The following is a 15,949-nucleotide window of genomic DNA, read 5'->3' as shown; positions in this document are numbered from 1 at the left end:
GCTGACCTTGAACCCACAGAGATCTACCTGCGCGCACCAGTACAGCCAGCCAGAGACTGCCTCCTAACATATGTATGAATTTGATTCCCTTTAAGTCCCATGCAAATATCCAGGGACCAAGAATATAAACTGTGGCCGGCAGTGGTTGTGCACGCCTTTACTCTCAGTACTCAGGAGACAGAGGCAGGTTGATCTCTGTGAGTTCAAGGCCAGCCTAGTCTACAGAGTGAGTTCCAGGACAGCCAGGACTATAACACAGAGAAAACCTGTCTCAAAAAAAAAAAAACAAAAAAAACAAAACTACCCTACCCATCCTCAATATATATAATGAACTTTTTTTTCTTCCCCCTTTAGAGACTGAGTTTCAAAAAGATCCGCCTGTCTCTGCCTCCCGAGTGCTGGGATTAAAGGCTACACCACTACCGGCCCAGCCTCTGTGTAGTTTTGAAGCCTGTCCTGAAACTCACTTTGTGGACCAGGCTGGCCTTGAACTCACAGAGATCCTCCTGCCTCTGCCTCCTGAGTGCTGGGATTAAAGTGTGCGCCACCACTGCCTGACAGTTGTTTTCAATTTTTTTTTTGTTTTGTTTTTCGAGACAGGGTTTCTCTGTAGCTTTGGAGCCTGTCCTGGAGCTAGCTCTTGTAGGCCAGGCTGGCCTCGAACTCACAGAGATCCACCTGCCTCTGCCTCCCGAGTGCTGGGATTAAAGGCATGTGCCACCAGTGCCCAGCTGTTTTCAATTTTTTAAATTATCATTGGTAAACATTTTAGTAAACTATTTAATGAACGAGAATTTGTCAGAAAGGAAGAAACAGAAAAGTAAAGGGAAATGGGAGGAGACCAAAGGCAAATCTAATTAAACAGCTTTTTTCTCCAAGGAGCTGCCTTGATGCCTTGAGTTTCTGGAGCACAGGAGGCCCCAGTGGAAAGTGTTTGCAGAGAACTCAGCTCTGCACTTCCCAAGTAGCAGCGGGTGTTTAGTTAGCCTGAGCTAACTGCGCTCTTGGTTTTAGTTTTAGTTTAGATGGCTCCCACACTGTTCAGAAGCCTTTTTCAGTAATACACAGGAAACTGATGGGAAGGGCAGCGACCCCCGTTCTACACTTACCAGGGCAGTTCAATCCTTCAGCGTCAGTAGTTAACCGGGAAGCTACAGAGGCCAATGCTGATCTGGAGAAGGTGGGCACACAGTTGGCTTTCCAGGCCTCATTCATGCAAAGTAACTCAGCTGTTAAACTTCAGGCCTCGCCTTGAGCGTATATGCTGCTTTCATTTCTCCTCTGGATATGAACTTGACCATGCCCTGTTCTTCAAGATTAAGTTGTTGATGGCCCCAAGGAGGACCTAAAGACTAGGCTTGTTGAGGCAGAGAAAGAGGTCTCTAGTCCTGAGTGAATGTGTATTGCTGACATAGCAAGGTTATGTCAAGGACGCCAGTGTGTCAGTCTCAGGGGATAGCAGTGTGTGGATGTAGACAGAGAATATCCACAGCTTTTGCCCCTCCGCATGTTTACGGCCTGAAGACTGCCCCTACAGAGACTGTGCCTAGCTGCGCCTCCTCGTTCAGCTGAATCCAATAACCTTACTTCCCTGTTCAACAGCATATAACGAACACTCTGAGCTTATGGGGTGGGGCTGTGGCTTCTCCATCCATGACCATGCGATCCCAGCTTTTCTGTCCTTAAGTTCATGTGTGTGCGGTTTCTTCATTCCCTTGGCAACTGTCAATCCCTAAAGCAGTGCTGAGTGAGGCACGTAGGAGAGCTGGGTGAGTAACAAGAAGACAGGCCTGTGGGGACACTGGCACTGAGACTGGCACTCGGGCTGAGCTCCCTAACTACTGGCAACTACCTCCAAAACTGTCCAGGAAGCTTCCTTCATGTTATGTTATGGGAAGAACAATCAGTTTTCACCACTTAAGGAAGACAGTGCCAATCACCAGCACCAAAACCCATCAACCCACCACTTCCAGTTCTTTCCTTCTCCCACCAGACCCAGACAAAACAGTTCCATGGCAGCTCTTGTAGTCACTTCCTGATTAACCAATGGCTTTAAAAAAATCTTTAATGGAATCTGTGCTCAAATAATATGTTACAACAAAAATATACAGAATGTACACAATACAAAAATATTTAGAAACCAACATTGCGGCTAGTGGATTGGTTTTCACTTACTTAGTCCTTGGAGGGCAGCTTCACTGTCGGGCGCTGTTTTTAAGGCAGAGGAGAGTCTAACGCTTTGCAGCCAACCCTGGGAAGCACACAGCACTGGGTAATCCTCATTATCTGCAAACTGAATTGGACACTCGAGGAAGATCTGGGTTCGGTGAGCAGTACCTCCACTGATGCTCTAGGCAAGAATGGTTCGCTTGGAAAAGGAGCGTCAAAAGAGGCCCATTAGGGAGCTTTTCCTAATTAAAAAACGAGTGATGAATGGTGCCATTAAAGTGAAATTTCTCTTCTTTGAAGGCCTGCTTTCCCTTCCCTGGCTTCCATGACTCCTCTCCCCTTTAAAAGCAAGCAAGTCTACATAGTTGTCTGGGGATTCCCCAGCCTTTGAGGCCAACCTCCAGCCAAAAGCATGAAGAGTGGCAGTGCCCCGGGTCCCAGCCCTGCTGGCGCCACACTGGAGGGGTCGGGGTGAGGGACTCAGGAGAATGGAGACCAGCTGGGAAAAGTTGCTGGAATGGTGAGGGGACCCAGGAGCAGTTCCCATCCTCCTGACCTTGCTCCTGCAAGCTCTGCCCCTCACTTCCCAGGTCTGTGGTTCCTCAGCCTGGACTCCCAGGAGCTGAGAGTCCCGAAGCCGATATAAAGGTCATTTGTCTCACAGTCTCCACTCAGGGCTTCCAGCAGCTCCTAGTGCCAGCCTGAGCAGACTGTCTTGGAGGGGCAGAGGCACTGCGTGTCTTGCCAAACTCCTGAGGCTTCTGGGATGTGGGCAGCACAAAGCCATTCCCTCAATCTCACTTCCAACTTCCCTCCAGATCTAATCATCCACGTCTACAGCTGCTCTCAACCCTGGGCACTCACCCAGGCTCCCAGGAGCTCTTCTCTGGGGCAAAGTTTTCACCAAAATATCTTTTACTGTGGCTTCCTTAGAGCGATGGCCGTGGTACCACTGTCCTACGTTTTCTTTCATTCCAAAGACTTTCTTCTACAGGAGGCAGAGCAGACATGAGGCCACCCCAGAGGGAACCACAACACAGCTGGCATTTCCTCCCAAAGGTCCTGGTGGGGCTCTGGTCTTCCCTCTACCACGGACAATTTTTCCGCTGGTCAGTGATGCTTAGGAGGTGTTTGGGAGGGCCAGATGGGAAAGAGGGGCATAAATTATGCAAAAAGCAAGGGCACTGAGCATGCCCATTCCAGCAATCCCTTACCCTTGTGTACATTGTCCTCCACTTCCTCCCTCTGCAGGTTCTGACTTGCCTGGCATTGCACACGCACTTGTGTACACACACACACACACACACACAACACACCCCAAAACCCTGTCTCCACACCCAAAAGAGAGGCACAAAGTAGGGCAAGGGCAGTAGAGAGGAAGAAAAGACCCCAAAGTCCAGATGGGGCACGGATGCAGGATGATGGTGTGAGATGCCAGCATTCACGAATACAGGCAGGAAGGGGGAAAATTGGTCCTGGGCCTTTCCCAAGGGGAACCTGGGATGAACTTCAGTGCCCCTGGCATGGGCCCTCTCACAGATCCCCAGGAAAAGAATATAGCATCTCCCCGTCCTAGGGGCCATGCTATCGCACCCACTGACAGGATCTGAGCCTGGGGTGCTCTGGGCTCCTCCAGATTCAAAGCGTCTACTGCCAGAGCACCAGACCATGATCTGCAGGGAGGACATGACCAAGCCTCCAGTTACCTTCTGGCTGGGGAAGGCATGCCTGGCTGCGGCTGCCCTCAGAACTTCTGTGTCCCAGTGTCTCTCCAGGTGAAAGACCAGGAAGAAGGCTACTCGTGGCAGTGAGAGGGGAGCACGTGGATCAGCTACTCCCATCCTACCCCAGACTTTCCCCCACCCCAGGTCAACTTAGGAAAACAGCAGCTGCATCCATCTCCTCCCCCACCCTTCAACACTGAAACACATACATCCCAGCCCCGAGTCTCCTGCTCCCCCGGTCTCGCTGAATTGGTGATGAAAATCAGATGTAGGTACTTCCTCTGGATGCTTCTGCTTCTTCCCTTCCCTGCCTCGGTCCTCCAGTCTCTTAGGGGGGTGGTGGCAGCTTCAAGTCCAGTAGTGTATAGGCAAAGATGTTCCAGAAGACAGCAAACAGCACGAAGATGGTATACATGGTCACAAAAATCCACCACAGCGACTGGTCCTGCAGTCTCTGCTCATAGTTCCTTAGGACCACCACACCCAGGGTGATGCCCACGGCCACACCACCCAAGTGTGCCACGAAGCTTGGGTGGGGGCATGGAGGATAAGCCGATGGATGGAAGCGGAGCCACACAGCCCTCCCGAATTCCATACTCACTGCAAGGGGAGGAGACAGAGAGACATCACAGCAGGGTTCTGGGCAGGGGCTGAGGAAGAGGCCAGGCACACCGGCCACCCAGTCACCCATTCACTCACTCACTGTCACGAGACCAAATGCAGTAATCAAGGAGACAAGACTATCCCAAGAGCCCACAGGGCTTGGCAATAAATCAACAATCAATTACATTCACAAGACAATTTCATTAAGAGCTACAAACATGAGGCAAAAAAAGACAATATAAAATTCATACTGGGCACAAGACAGGGCATTCTTTGGGGAGTTAGACAGGGTTTCTCAAGAGAAAACGTCTGAACCGTTATCTGAACGTTGAGAGGGCCCTTGCTAGAAGACCCTAAGGAAGGCGCATCTCTGTGGCTACGTTGCACTCCGGGGACATTTCTTCATCTGTCCACTGGTATAAAGGCTTCAAGAGTAGAACATGGCCAACAACTCCCGCACGCTCTGAAAACCCCACAGAGTGTTTCCATGTGCTACCCAGAAGTCCCCAGAAACCACGAGAGCTGGTGCCTCTCAGGAGACGGAGATGGAGAGGGAGCGAGGGTAAAGGAGGAATTAAACTAAAAGTCTGAACTCCACTCTCACCAACACGTCTTAGGATGTCTCCCTTAACCAACTCCTGCATGTCACCAACTATGGCTCAAAGTTCCCTTTGTGAACTTGCTAAGTCAGCCGGTCAAATAGGGATGTTGTATCTTGTAAAGGAAAGGGGCTGGGCAATAGTGCCACCCCATTTCCCAATACCCAAGGGGCAGGGAAAGGATTTTCTTTCTCCCTCCTACCTTTCCTCCCTTCCTGCTTTCCTTTCTCTTTTCGACCTGAGGCCTCACAATGAAGTCTGGGATATCCTGAAACTCACTGTGGGCAAGGACGTCTTGAATTCACAGAGCTCTGTCTCCCTGAGCGCTGTGATTAAAGGTGTGCACCATCAAGTCTGGTTGAAAGCAGGTATTCTTTTTTTGTTTTCTTGAGACAGGGTTTCTCTGTGTAGCCCTGGCTGTCTTGGAACTCACTCTGTAGAACAGGCTTGTCTCACACTTAGAAATCTGCCTGCCTTTACCTCCCAAGTGCTGAGATTAAATGCATGTACCCTTAAAATATATATATATATGTGTGTGTGTGTGTAGTTCATTGGTGTTTTGCCCACAAGTATGTCTATGTGAGGGTGTCAGATCCCCTGGATCAAGAGTTACGGACAGGCTGGGCGGTGGTGGCGCATGCCTTTAATCCCAGCACTTGGGAGGCAGAGGCAGGCGGATCTCTGTGAGTTCGAGACCAGCCTGGTCTAAAAGAACTAGTTCTAGGACAGGCTCCAAAGCTACAGAGAAACCCTGTCTCGAAAAACAAAACAAAACAAAAAAAAAAAAGAGTTACAGACAGTTGTGAACTGTCATGTGGGTGCTGGAAATTGAACCCTGGTCCTCTGGAAGAGCAGCAAGCACTCTTAAACCACTGAGCTATCTCTTCAGACCCTGAGAAAGTAGGAATTCTTATCCTTATTTTCCAGACTGGGAGGGATAGCAAAGCAAACCTGACAGATTAAAAGACCGGTCTCTGAGGGGACTGTTTCACCACATGCATTTCATCAATGTGTCACCCAGGAACCCAGGAACCTCCTTCCCTTTAGGGACTAACAGCTTGATGTCTTCAGAGTGCCCTGCAACCCCACAGCCAGCCAGCAGAGGGTGGAAAAGGAGCAGTAGGGCCATGCTCTAGAGATACCCCAGCCGGGTGGTGCTTCCAGGCTTTGTTTGCTGGGTCTGGGGCCAATAAAGGAAAAGGCTGTAAAAGATGATGGTTCCTCTCCCACCTCTTTCATCACCTTCTAGGAATTTTTTTTAAAGCTTTACTTATGTATTTTGGTATATGGGTACTTTGTCTACATGTACATCTGCACACCAAAAGACAGCACCAGACATTTGTGAGCTGCCATGTGGGTGCTAGGAATTGAACTCAGGACCTTTGAAAGAGTAGTGAGTACTCTTAACCACTGAACCATCTCTCCAGCCGCAGCTTTTATAATGTTTACAATGGGTTTTATTTTAAAACAAACAAACAAAAAAGATAAGACCAAGAAGAGGCTCCTGGTAGGTCGGGGCTGACGACTTTCCAAAGGCCTAACGTAAGAGGTGGGGGCCGTGGAAGTGAAATTAAGGTGAGCGCTTGCGGGTCTGACTCCATCAGAGTTTGCTCTGCTTATGTCTTCCTCTTACCATACAACAGGTATGGCCCAGGCTGAGAAACCCTTGGTGGCCCCTGTCCAGCGTGGCTAAACTGCGGAGCGTTAGTAATGGCGTATTTCAATATTCTGGGCATACTTCCTTTGAGCTGATGATCTTAGCGCTCTCTGAAGCTCAAGTTTACACTTATGAATTAAACCTAATCCTATGCTTCCCACACATATGTTTTGGAAAGTAAAGGAGAAGGTGTTCTTTCCCCCTCTCACTCTTTACATTAAAGGGTGAGCCCTGAGGCTTCAGGTCTCATCAGCCTTTCACTCTGTGTCTGTCTGTCTGTCTGTGTGCGTGTGCGCGCGCACACTTGTCTTTATATCCAGGCCTCTCAGTCAGCAGAATGGACCTGTCCTGACTAGGGTCCCAGCACAAAATGAGCAAAGGAGCCACTACAGTTTGTGACTCTGCTAAAAGTGCAAGGTTTGCTTGTGTGGAGGTGGGGGCAGCCTGAGACAACATTTTACTCTGTAGTCCAGGTTGGCTTCCAAATTCAGTTCTCTTGGGGCTGGAGAACTAGCTTAGCAGTTAAGAGCAATGGCTGCTCTTCATATGACCTAGGTCTGACTCCAAGCACCCACAGGGCGGCTCACAACTGTCTCTAACTTGTTCCAGGGGATCTGATGCTCTCTTCTGGCCTCCCTGGGCAGTGCATACAGATGGTACACAGACAATGATGCAGGCAAAACACCCATGCACATGAAAATGAATAAATAAAATATTTTAAAAACCCAACCCTCTTGCCCTAGCTTCCTAAAGTGCTAGGATTATAGACATGTGTCACACCACTGAGCAAGACTACAAGTTTGTTTAAAAAAAAAAAAATTCCTTGTTCTTATTTTATGTGTGCGGGGGTTTTGTTTGCAATGTATGTTTACGCACCAAGCATGTGCAATGCCCACAGGGACAAAAAAAAGGGCTTTGGATTCCCTGGAACTGGAGTTACAAACAGTTGTGAAGTGCTGTGTGTTGGTACTGGGAGCAAAACCCAGGTCCTTTGCGACAGCAGTAAGTGGTCTTTTTTTTTTCTTTAAAAAAAGATGTGTTTATTTATTATGTATACCAGTGTTCTGCCTGCATGCCTGAAGGCCAGAAGAGGGCACCAGATCTCATTTTAGATAGTTGTGGTTGCTAGGAATTGAAGTCAGGACTTCTGGAAGAACAGCCAGTGCTCCTAATCTCTGAGCCATCTTTCCAGCCATCTCCGTATCTCTACCTGCAGATTTAACTGTGCATGCACACACAATAGACACATATACTAAAAGGTCAAGTTCACAACCCAAAAAGTCATGCAGCTATTTCTCTTGATCCCATTGGTCACTGGGTACTTTTCTGTTTAAATACTTTATGTCTATAAAAGGTTTAAGAAGTAGGGTTGGAGAGATGAGATGGTTCAGTAGTCATTGGTACTTGTGTTGGACGATGGTGGCGCGCACCTTTAATCCCAGCACTTGGGAGGCAGAGGCAGGCGGATCTCTGTGAGTTTGAGGTTAGCCTGGTTTACAGAGCAAGTTCCAGGACAGCCAGGGCTACAGAGCTACAGAGAAACCCTGTCTGAGGGGCAGGGGGACCACCAAAACAAGACATAAAGGGTCTGGGTGATGTAGTTCAGTTGGTACAGTGCTTGCCTAGCATGCACAGAGTCTACATAAAAATCAGTGTGGTGCCAGGCAGTGGTGGCACACACCTTTAATTCCAGCATTCGAGAGGGAGAAGATGGCAGATCTCTGTAAATTTGAGTCCAGACTGGTCTACATAGCGAGATCCAGGACAGGCTCCAAAGATACACAGAGAAACCCTGTCTCGAAAAACAAAAAACAAACACAAAAACAAAAACCACATCAAACAAACAAAAAACTGTGGTGATACGTGTGTCTTAATCCCAGAAAGCAGATAAAAAATTCAAAGTCATCCTTGACCACTTAGTGAGTTCAAGGCCAACATGGGCTATACAGACACGGTCTCAAAAAGCAAAACAACAAAAGATCGGGAAGGATCAAGCAAGGTAAAGAGAAAGACTTTCTTGGGGTGCCACTGTTTTGGACACAGGACTGACATGCCCCACCTTTTCTGGTTTATCACAGGCTCCTAGAAGGCAAGGACAGGGGCTTCTCTGTGGCCCTGTGCACCCACCCCATCTCCCCCCTCTATCTCCCCACACAGCGGTACTCACTACAGATCAAGGCCACAGCCATCCGCAGCAGCTTGAACTGGCACTTCATGCCTGACCAGTTCTAAAGGAGAGGGAGAGACTTCTGTCAGTTTGGGATCAGGCCCCTCCCCTGCAGGTACACAAGAAGCCACTCCATGAAGTACTGAGTAAGGGCTGGGGCTTAGCATGGTTTAGGGATTTCTGACAATGGTGGGTTTATCCTCGTCATGAAAGGTCTTGAGTCACACAGGGTAGAGCGTGTAGAGCCAGCAAGGGAGAATCTCTCTCCCACCTCGGACAGTGAACTCTTTGACAGCGTGATTCTTGGCTGTCCCCACAGGTGACAAGAAATGTGGGGCAGGACATCCAACAAAGTCAAAGTGGAACCATCGGGGTAAGAAATCGTGCCCAGGAAGAAGTACATTGTTGTCTATCAGCCCTTCAGCTGGCTCTCTCTTGCCAGCATGCAGTCACTGCTCTTGTTCAAGACAGGTTTCCATCTCTTTTTTTTTTTTTTTTTTTTTTTTTTTTTTTTTTGGTTTTTCAAGACAGGGTTTCTCTGTAGCTTTGGTGCCCGTCCTGGAACTAGCTCTTGTAGACCAGGCTGGCCTCGAACTCACAGAGATCCACCTGCCTCTGCCTCCCGAGTGCTGGGATTAAAGGCGTGCGCCACCACCGCCCGGCAGGTTTCCATCTCTTATATGAACAAAATATAATGACCATTGTGTGAGTCATGAGTTTCCTGTCACCGAGATTCCTAATGGGACTTCAGCACCTGAGGAGTGAGCATCAGGAGGGGGGTGGGCCAGATGGCCTTCAAACGAGTCTCTTTCCTGAGAGCCTTCCGAGCAGATAAATGGAACACAATTATTCATCTGACAAAGGATTTTCACTTTACAAAAGACTCCTCCGCGGGGTTCCTTTGAGGGGCTCCCCTGCAGGGCATTTAGAACACAGTTCCCCGTACACAGATGCACGCACATGCACACAGACGCGCCTGGGATCTTCCTAGAGCACACTGGCCCTGGCTAAGGTGGCAACTGGGCACAGCTGAGACTTCTGTTCCCTCCCATCTACTCCATCTGTCCCAGTGGCCCAGGCCCTGCTCCACGCTCTCATGCTCCTCTGAGGTTGTAGTAAACCTTAAACTTCACAAGGGCCCCAAATAGTGGTGAAAGTAGAAGAAACAGGGCTTGGGGAAACTTCAGAGAAAACATTCTTTTTTACTCCCCTCCCCTTTTTTTGGTGCTGGGATTAAGGGCATGCGCTACCACCGCCCAGCATAAACACTCTTTTCTTACAAAGAGGATTTGCTTGAAGTATTCTAATGTTCTAATGTCTTAACATTGTGAACAAGCTTTAACTTGTAGGAGTTGCACTTTTCTTTCTTTTTTTCTTTTTTGAGACAGGGTTTCTCTGTAGTTTTGGAGCCTGTCCTGGAACTAGCTCTTGTAGACCAGGCTGGCCTCGCACTCACAGAGATCCGCCTGCCTCTGCCTCCCGAGTGATGGGATTAAAGGCATGCGCCACCAGCACCCGGCCAGCAATAAGGAGTATTTTTAAATGTACTATTTAAACAATACCCCTTTGGTTAATTATTTTGCTAATTGCTTTGTAAATCACAAGTGTTTTGTATTCAATGAACTTACATCCTTTCCAATTAGAAGAGGAGGAAGAGGAGCTAGTACTTGGAAGACTGGAGGGTGACAGGTTCCAGGGCAGCGTGGGAAACATGCTGAGACCCTTCTTCTTTAGCGCAGTGGGCAGCACGTGGCCCCTCTTAAACCAGAATGTCTAACATGCTTGTTGAATGTGTTCTATTTAGAAGCAGATGGCAGGGTAACACTGGGACTTCAAGTGTCTCTCAGCACCTTACCGAAGAGACAGTGCACAAAACCGAGGTCAGTGATTCCATGGAGCCAGCGATCCAATCCCTGAAGTGAGCCTCCTGCAACAGGAAGGTGGTGGGCCCCATGGCCTTACCAAGAAAAAAAAAAGTTTGGTAGATAGGATAGTGCTGGCTGCTGCCCGGAAGTATGAGTGCACCTGGTGCCCCTGGACTGCACAGTGATGGTTACGATGGGGTGGGAAGGAGGGAGAATGGCAGGAGACCCTCCTTGGCAAGTATAAGACCCTGGATTCCATTCCCGGGAGAAAGAAGAAAGGGGGAAGCAGGGAAGGAAGAAGAAAAAGGAAGAAAGGAAAACTTATAAAGATGTAAATGTTAAACACAGAGTGATAGTGCAGGCCTTTAATCCCAGCACTCAGGAGGCAGATGCAGGTGGAGCTCTGTGAGTTTGAGGCCAGCCTGGTCTACAGAGTGAGTTCCAGGACAGCCAGGGCTACACAGAGAAATCCTGTCTCGCAACAAACAAACAAAATAAATCTAGAGTCCAGGTGACCCTGGACAATCAGAAGCTCTGTCTTTACTCTAGCACTACTGAGGCCAGATTCACAAGTTTGTTTCCTTTTATTTTTGACACAGGGTCCAGGTTTCCCAGGTTGGCCTCAAACTCACTCTGTAGCCACAAGATGCCCTCAACTCTATAACCTTCCTGGGATTACAGGTGTGGCTTCCAGCCCATTCATTAGCTTTCTGAGTATGCAAACCTGCCTGGCCCCAGTTTCAAGTTAGTGCCGAAGATTGCCAGGTTGATCCGATCCAACCCAGTGCATGCACTTTAGGGAAGAAGGCGAGGATCCCGGGTAGCCACTTCAAGATGACAGGAGGTTAACAAGCAGATGGTCCTCCCAGTCCACAGCTCTGCCAACCACCCTCTAAGAGATGGCGAGAAACATTTTGTCTGCCTTTGTTGTCCACCCAGCTGCTCCCAGAGCTGAGGGAATCCCAGTGAATGGTAATCTCCCAGCGGTGAAGGGGTTAAACTAGAAGGTCTTCCAAGGCCATTTCATGACCCATTATTCCCTCAATAACACTGAGAGCAGGTGAAACACCAGGAGAGCAAAGGCGCCTCACACAGCAGGCCCTGCTGCTGCTAGAAATGTGGAGAGCCCAGTCCCCAGGGAGCCAGGCCTTTCCAAGGCCCTGTAATTTCATTCTCTCCCACAGCCTTGCGGAGTAAGATGGTGGCAGGGTGAGACAGTGACTCAGCCACTGAGAACAAGAAGGTAACCAGTCGCCTTGATAGCATGTTCACCCAACCAATTAAGGGCACTTTCCTAGCATGTGTGCAGCCCTGGGTTCAATGCTCAGTAACACACACACACACAAACACAAACACACACACACATACATACACACACACACCATGAAATGAAAGCATGACATATAAATCACCCCTAGTCTAACTGTCCTACAGAGGCTGTTCATTTAATTACATAAACCTTATGGCAGAGGGCTTTTTTGTTTTGTTTTTGTTTTTAGCAGTAATCTTTCTTGAGCTTTAACAACGAAATTCAATTTGCAAAGATTTGGCTCTCAAATATTTTATGAAAGCATCTAACACACAGCAAAGTGTAAAGTAAATATCTTGCATATTTAAAAATGGAACTCTGGCTTATGGGCCCCAGCAGCAGGCAATTAATAAATTATTCAATCAGGTAGATCTTTCTATTTCCAGTGTTTAAAATAAGAAGTCTTGATTGAAAGTCTTTTTGGGAGCCAAATCTTTGGTTGAGATATTTTCTGACTTTAATTATTTGGTGTAAACTGGAATTTATAAAACATATATATAATATATATAATATATATTATATATATATATATATATATGTAATGCCCCAGCCTTCCAAATGCTAGGATTACAGGTGCACATTGCCACAACCACAAGACACCCTTTTATATAAAGCAAAATCTCTAATTATCAGCTAGACCTGAGAACATACGTGCTGCACATCTTCCTGGGATATCCCAGAAGCTTTAAGAACACATTTTCTTGGGTTAAAGAGACAGCTCAGTGGTTAAGAGCACTGGTTGCTCTCTCAGAGGACCTGTGTTCAAGTCCTAGCACCCTCATGGTAGCTTACAACTGTCTGTTACTCCAGTTCCAGGGGATCTGACACTCTCATACAGACATGCATACAGGTAAAATACCAACTTACAAAAAACAAATTTTGTTGATCTCTCTATGAAACATAATTAATACATTAAAAAAATCACACAGAAGGCAGCCAAGATGCCTCAGTAGGTAAAGGTATCAGCCGCCAAGCCTGAGTTTAGTCCTGGGGAATGACTAGGTGGATAAAATAGACTCCCCAAAGTTGTCCTTTGATGTCTACACTTGTACTGTAACACACACACACACACACACACACACACACACTCCACCCCACACACAAAATAAAACATAAATGTAATGGTTACACACACAAATGTGCATGCATATGTACACACAGGCGCTCACTGCTGGGTGGCGGCTTACCATGTGGGAAGCATGTTCCAGTTTGTCCACATCTTCATAACAACCACCCTATGAAAGCAACTGGAGCCCCAAAGATTCACAGACTCAGTCATCAGATGGTTCTCAAATCTAAATCTCCTGACTGTCAAATCCACAGTTTTTCTGCCTTTTACTTTAATGAGATACTGTCCAAGGAATAAAGAGTCCACTCTCCTTTTGGAAGTAAAGTGGTAGCATATCTACCAGGTTGAAGTATATGCGCTTGCTAACAGTTAACCACCACTCCCCAACCATAGAAGTGGTACTTTTTTTTTTTTTTGAAACAAGGATTCTCTATGTAGCCCTGCCTGTCATGGAACTCTCTATAGACCAGGCTGGTCTTGAACTCACAGAGATCTAGCTGTCTCTGCCTCCCCAGGGCTGGGATTAAAGGAGCGCACTATTTCAAAGGGGTTGACCTGATGGGTGTCTCAGCACGGAGCCCATTTGGGCAAAGGCAGTCGCTTGATGAGGAGAAACTGACCTTCTTCAGGGTCAAGAAGCACAACTCTCTAGAGTGGTTGATTACTGCAAACTCCCAGGTCTGGCAGCTCCCAGGAGGCAGGCAGGGAGCTGCTTTCTCTGGGAAGGCCTACGGTCTGAAGTGGGACTGCTCATCTCCATGGCCATGGGCTGCTCACCAGGCAGAAGTGTAAGCTGGACCAAACCATTTGACAGGTCCCCGGGTCCCCGGGTGCCTGTGGCCAGTCCTTCAGGGTCGAGTGGCCTCTTCCCCACGGGAACTTCTAGGGTACCGCGGTTGCATCTCATGAGCTGGGGAGTGGGCAGATCTTCTTAAAGTTCTGTCTTTTTTTCTCCTTCCCTATGCTCTCCTTCCACTGTGCATGCTCATCCCCCACCATCCCTGTCCCCATCCCTAGCTTGCAGGAATGGGAGGGAGGAGGTCAGTACTTTCTTCTCCAACTGAGAGGAATTGGGGCAGGGGGAGGGTGGAGGAGGCAGGATTCAGAGGAATAGCTGTGTCTGAGGAAAGAGAATGACCTATTTAAGAGGGCCATGTGAGGCGGCCCTGTGCACAGAGACCCTTAGCAGTTGTGTGCATAAACAGGAACACACCCCGAACCCTCACACTTAGATATGATTTCCCACACCCACCTCCAACCTCTCTACTAACACATACTGGAAGTTGCCAGAATTTAGCTCAGTAGCAAATGTAGTCACTCGGTATCTCCCCCCACACACATACACATACTCTTACAACTCACAAAGGCGGTGTGTGTGTGTGTGTGTGTGTGTGTGTGTGTGTGTGTGTGAATAGAAGAGGATGGTGTTCAGAATGAGGCAGGAATTCCAGTCAGGTGTGCTAGGCTGTAATACTCAAGAGGCTGAGGCAGGTGATTGCCACAAGTTAGAGGTCAGCCTGTACTACACAGGGAGTTTCAGGTCAATTTGGGATAGCCCTACCCTCACACCTACCCACCCTCAAAAAAATGAGGGGGAGAGAGAGAGAGAGAGAAGGCGAGAGAAAAGACAGACTCTGCACTTGGAAGGCTGAGGTAGGACTGAGTGTCACATCCTAGGCTGGGTCAACAACCTGCTCAACCGAAAAACAAAACCCAGATGAAACCATGGGAGAATGCAGAGACTCCAAAAAACCACTAAGCATCACAATTGCCACGTGGGGGAAAAGCGACAGCAAGCAGAGCAGGATCAGGAGGGGTTCACCGAGAAGCTGTAATCTTTTTGGACTCTCCCCGCCTCCCAAATCTATAGGCATCTGAGTATGTCAGGCACAGCGGTATAGATGTGTAACACAGAGAGGCTCCTAGGCCAGTTGGGGCATGCGTGAGGTAGGACAGCTACCGCAGTAGAGATAACTCTATCTCCCTCTAAACTAGACAAGCTTCCTGCCGTGGGGGCTTTAACACACTGATTTGAAGAGCCTGTTTAGTCTGAGTCTACCTAGGTTCTTTGGTAAGGAACGAGGAGTTAAGGTAGTATTTGTTTTAAGTGTTGATTTTCAGTTTTGCTCATTTATTGCATATCACCCCACTTCAGAGGTGTAGAACCCAAGGTAGGAAGCAGCATTTAACCTGGTCCGGGGTACCTTTCAGGAGTGGGCAGCAAGGATTTGGACTGGACTAGGTTGCCTGTTTCCTTGGGCCATGCTCAGACCCTTACTATTGTATTAACCATTGTATTAAAAGAGAATGGAGAGAAAGACAAGGGACCCTGACAATGTGAGGGCTAGGTCAAGGGACTACACCTGGATGGCTGGCAGAAGGTGATCACTCCCACAAGGTCTCTCTTTCTACTTGAGAGTCTGATGACATGACCATGGAGGCTTTCTTACCTCGGAGTGCCTGCCTGTATTAGTGTGCGGTGCTAGGATGGCTCACAAGGGCAAACTCTAGGCATCCACCTTCCCAGCACTGGGGTTACAGGAGTGCATTGTGGCCATGCCCAGCTTCTTATATGACTGCTAGGATCCAAACTAGGGTCCTCATGCTTGTGTTATCTCCTCTTGCTGTGCACAATCTATGACAAAGAATTCTAAAGACCACGTATACTAGTTGACACAAGCTAAAGTCATCTGAGAGGAGGGAACCTCAATTGAGAAAAACACTTCCAGGGGCCTGGAGAGATGGCTCAGTGGTTAAGAGCACTGGCTGCTCTTCTGGAGGTCCTGA

At 48.2% G+C, this 15,949-nt stretch overlaps 1 protein-coding gene across 5 annotated transcripts in view; it reads right to left on the bottom strand.

Moving 5' to 3' along the window:
- Positions 1–2,034: 2,034 nt before the first annotated feature.
- The window catches only part of Rhbdl3 (rhomboid like 3), a 47,803-nt gene continuing 33,888 nt past the window's right edge, over positions 2,035–15,949 (bottom strand). For 2 of the 5 annotated variants that reach the window (XM_057774666.1, XM_057774667.1), the window contains 2 exons: positions 8,920–8,980; positions 2,035–4,493 (listed from right to left, as the gene is read on the bottom strand). In XM_057774666.1, the coding sequence (XP_057630649.1) occupies positions 4,222–4,493; positions 8,920–8,980 (333 nt within the window). In that variant the 3' untranslated portion in view covers positions 2,035–4,221. Of the gene's footprint in view, positions 4,494–4,526; positions 8,549–8,919; positions 8,981–15,949 lie in introns of those variants that run through there. The other 3 variants (XM_057774670.1, XM_057774668.1, XM_057774669.1) reach the window with 3 other exon arrangements.

Source organism: Chionomys nivalis, chromosome 7 (assembly GCF_950005125.1).
Source record: "Chionomys nivalis chromosome 7, mChiNiv1.1, whole genome shotgun sequence".
NCBI classification, from domain to species: Eukaryota; Metazoa; Chordata; class Mammalia; order Rodentia; family Cricetidae; genus Chionomys; species Chionomys nivalis.
Note: the sequence above shows the minus strand (reverse complement) of the source record. Positions and strands in the feature narration are given on the sequence as shown.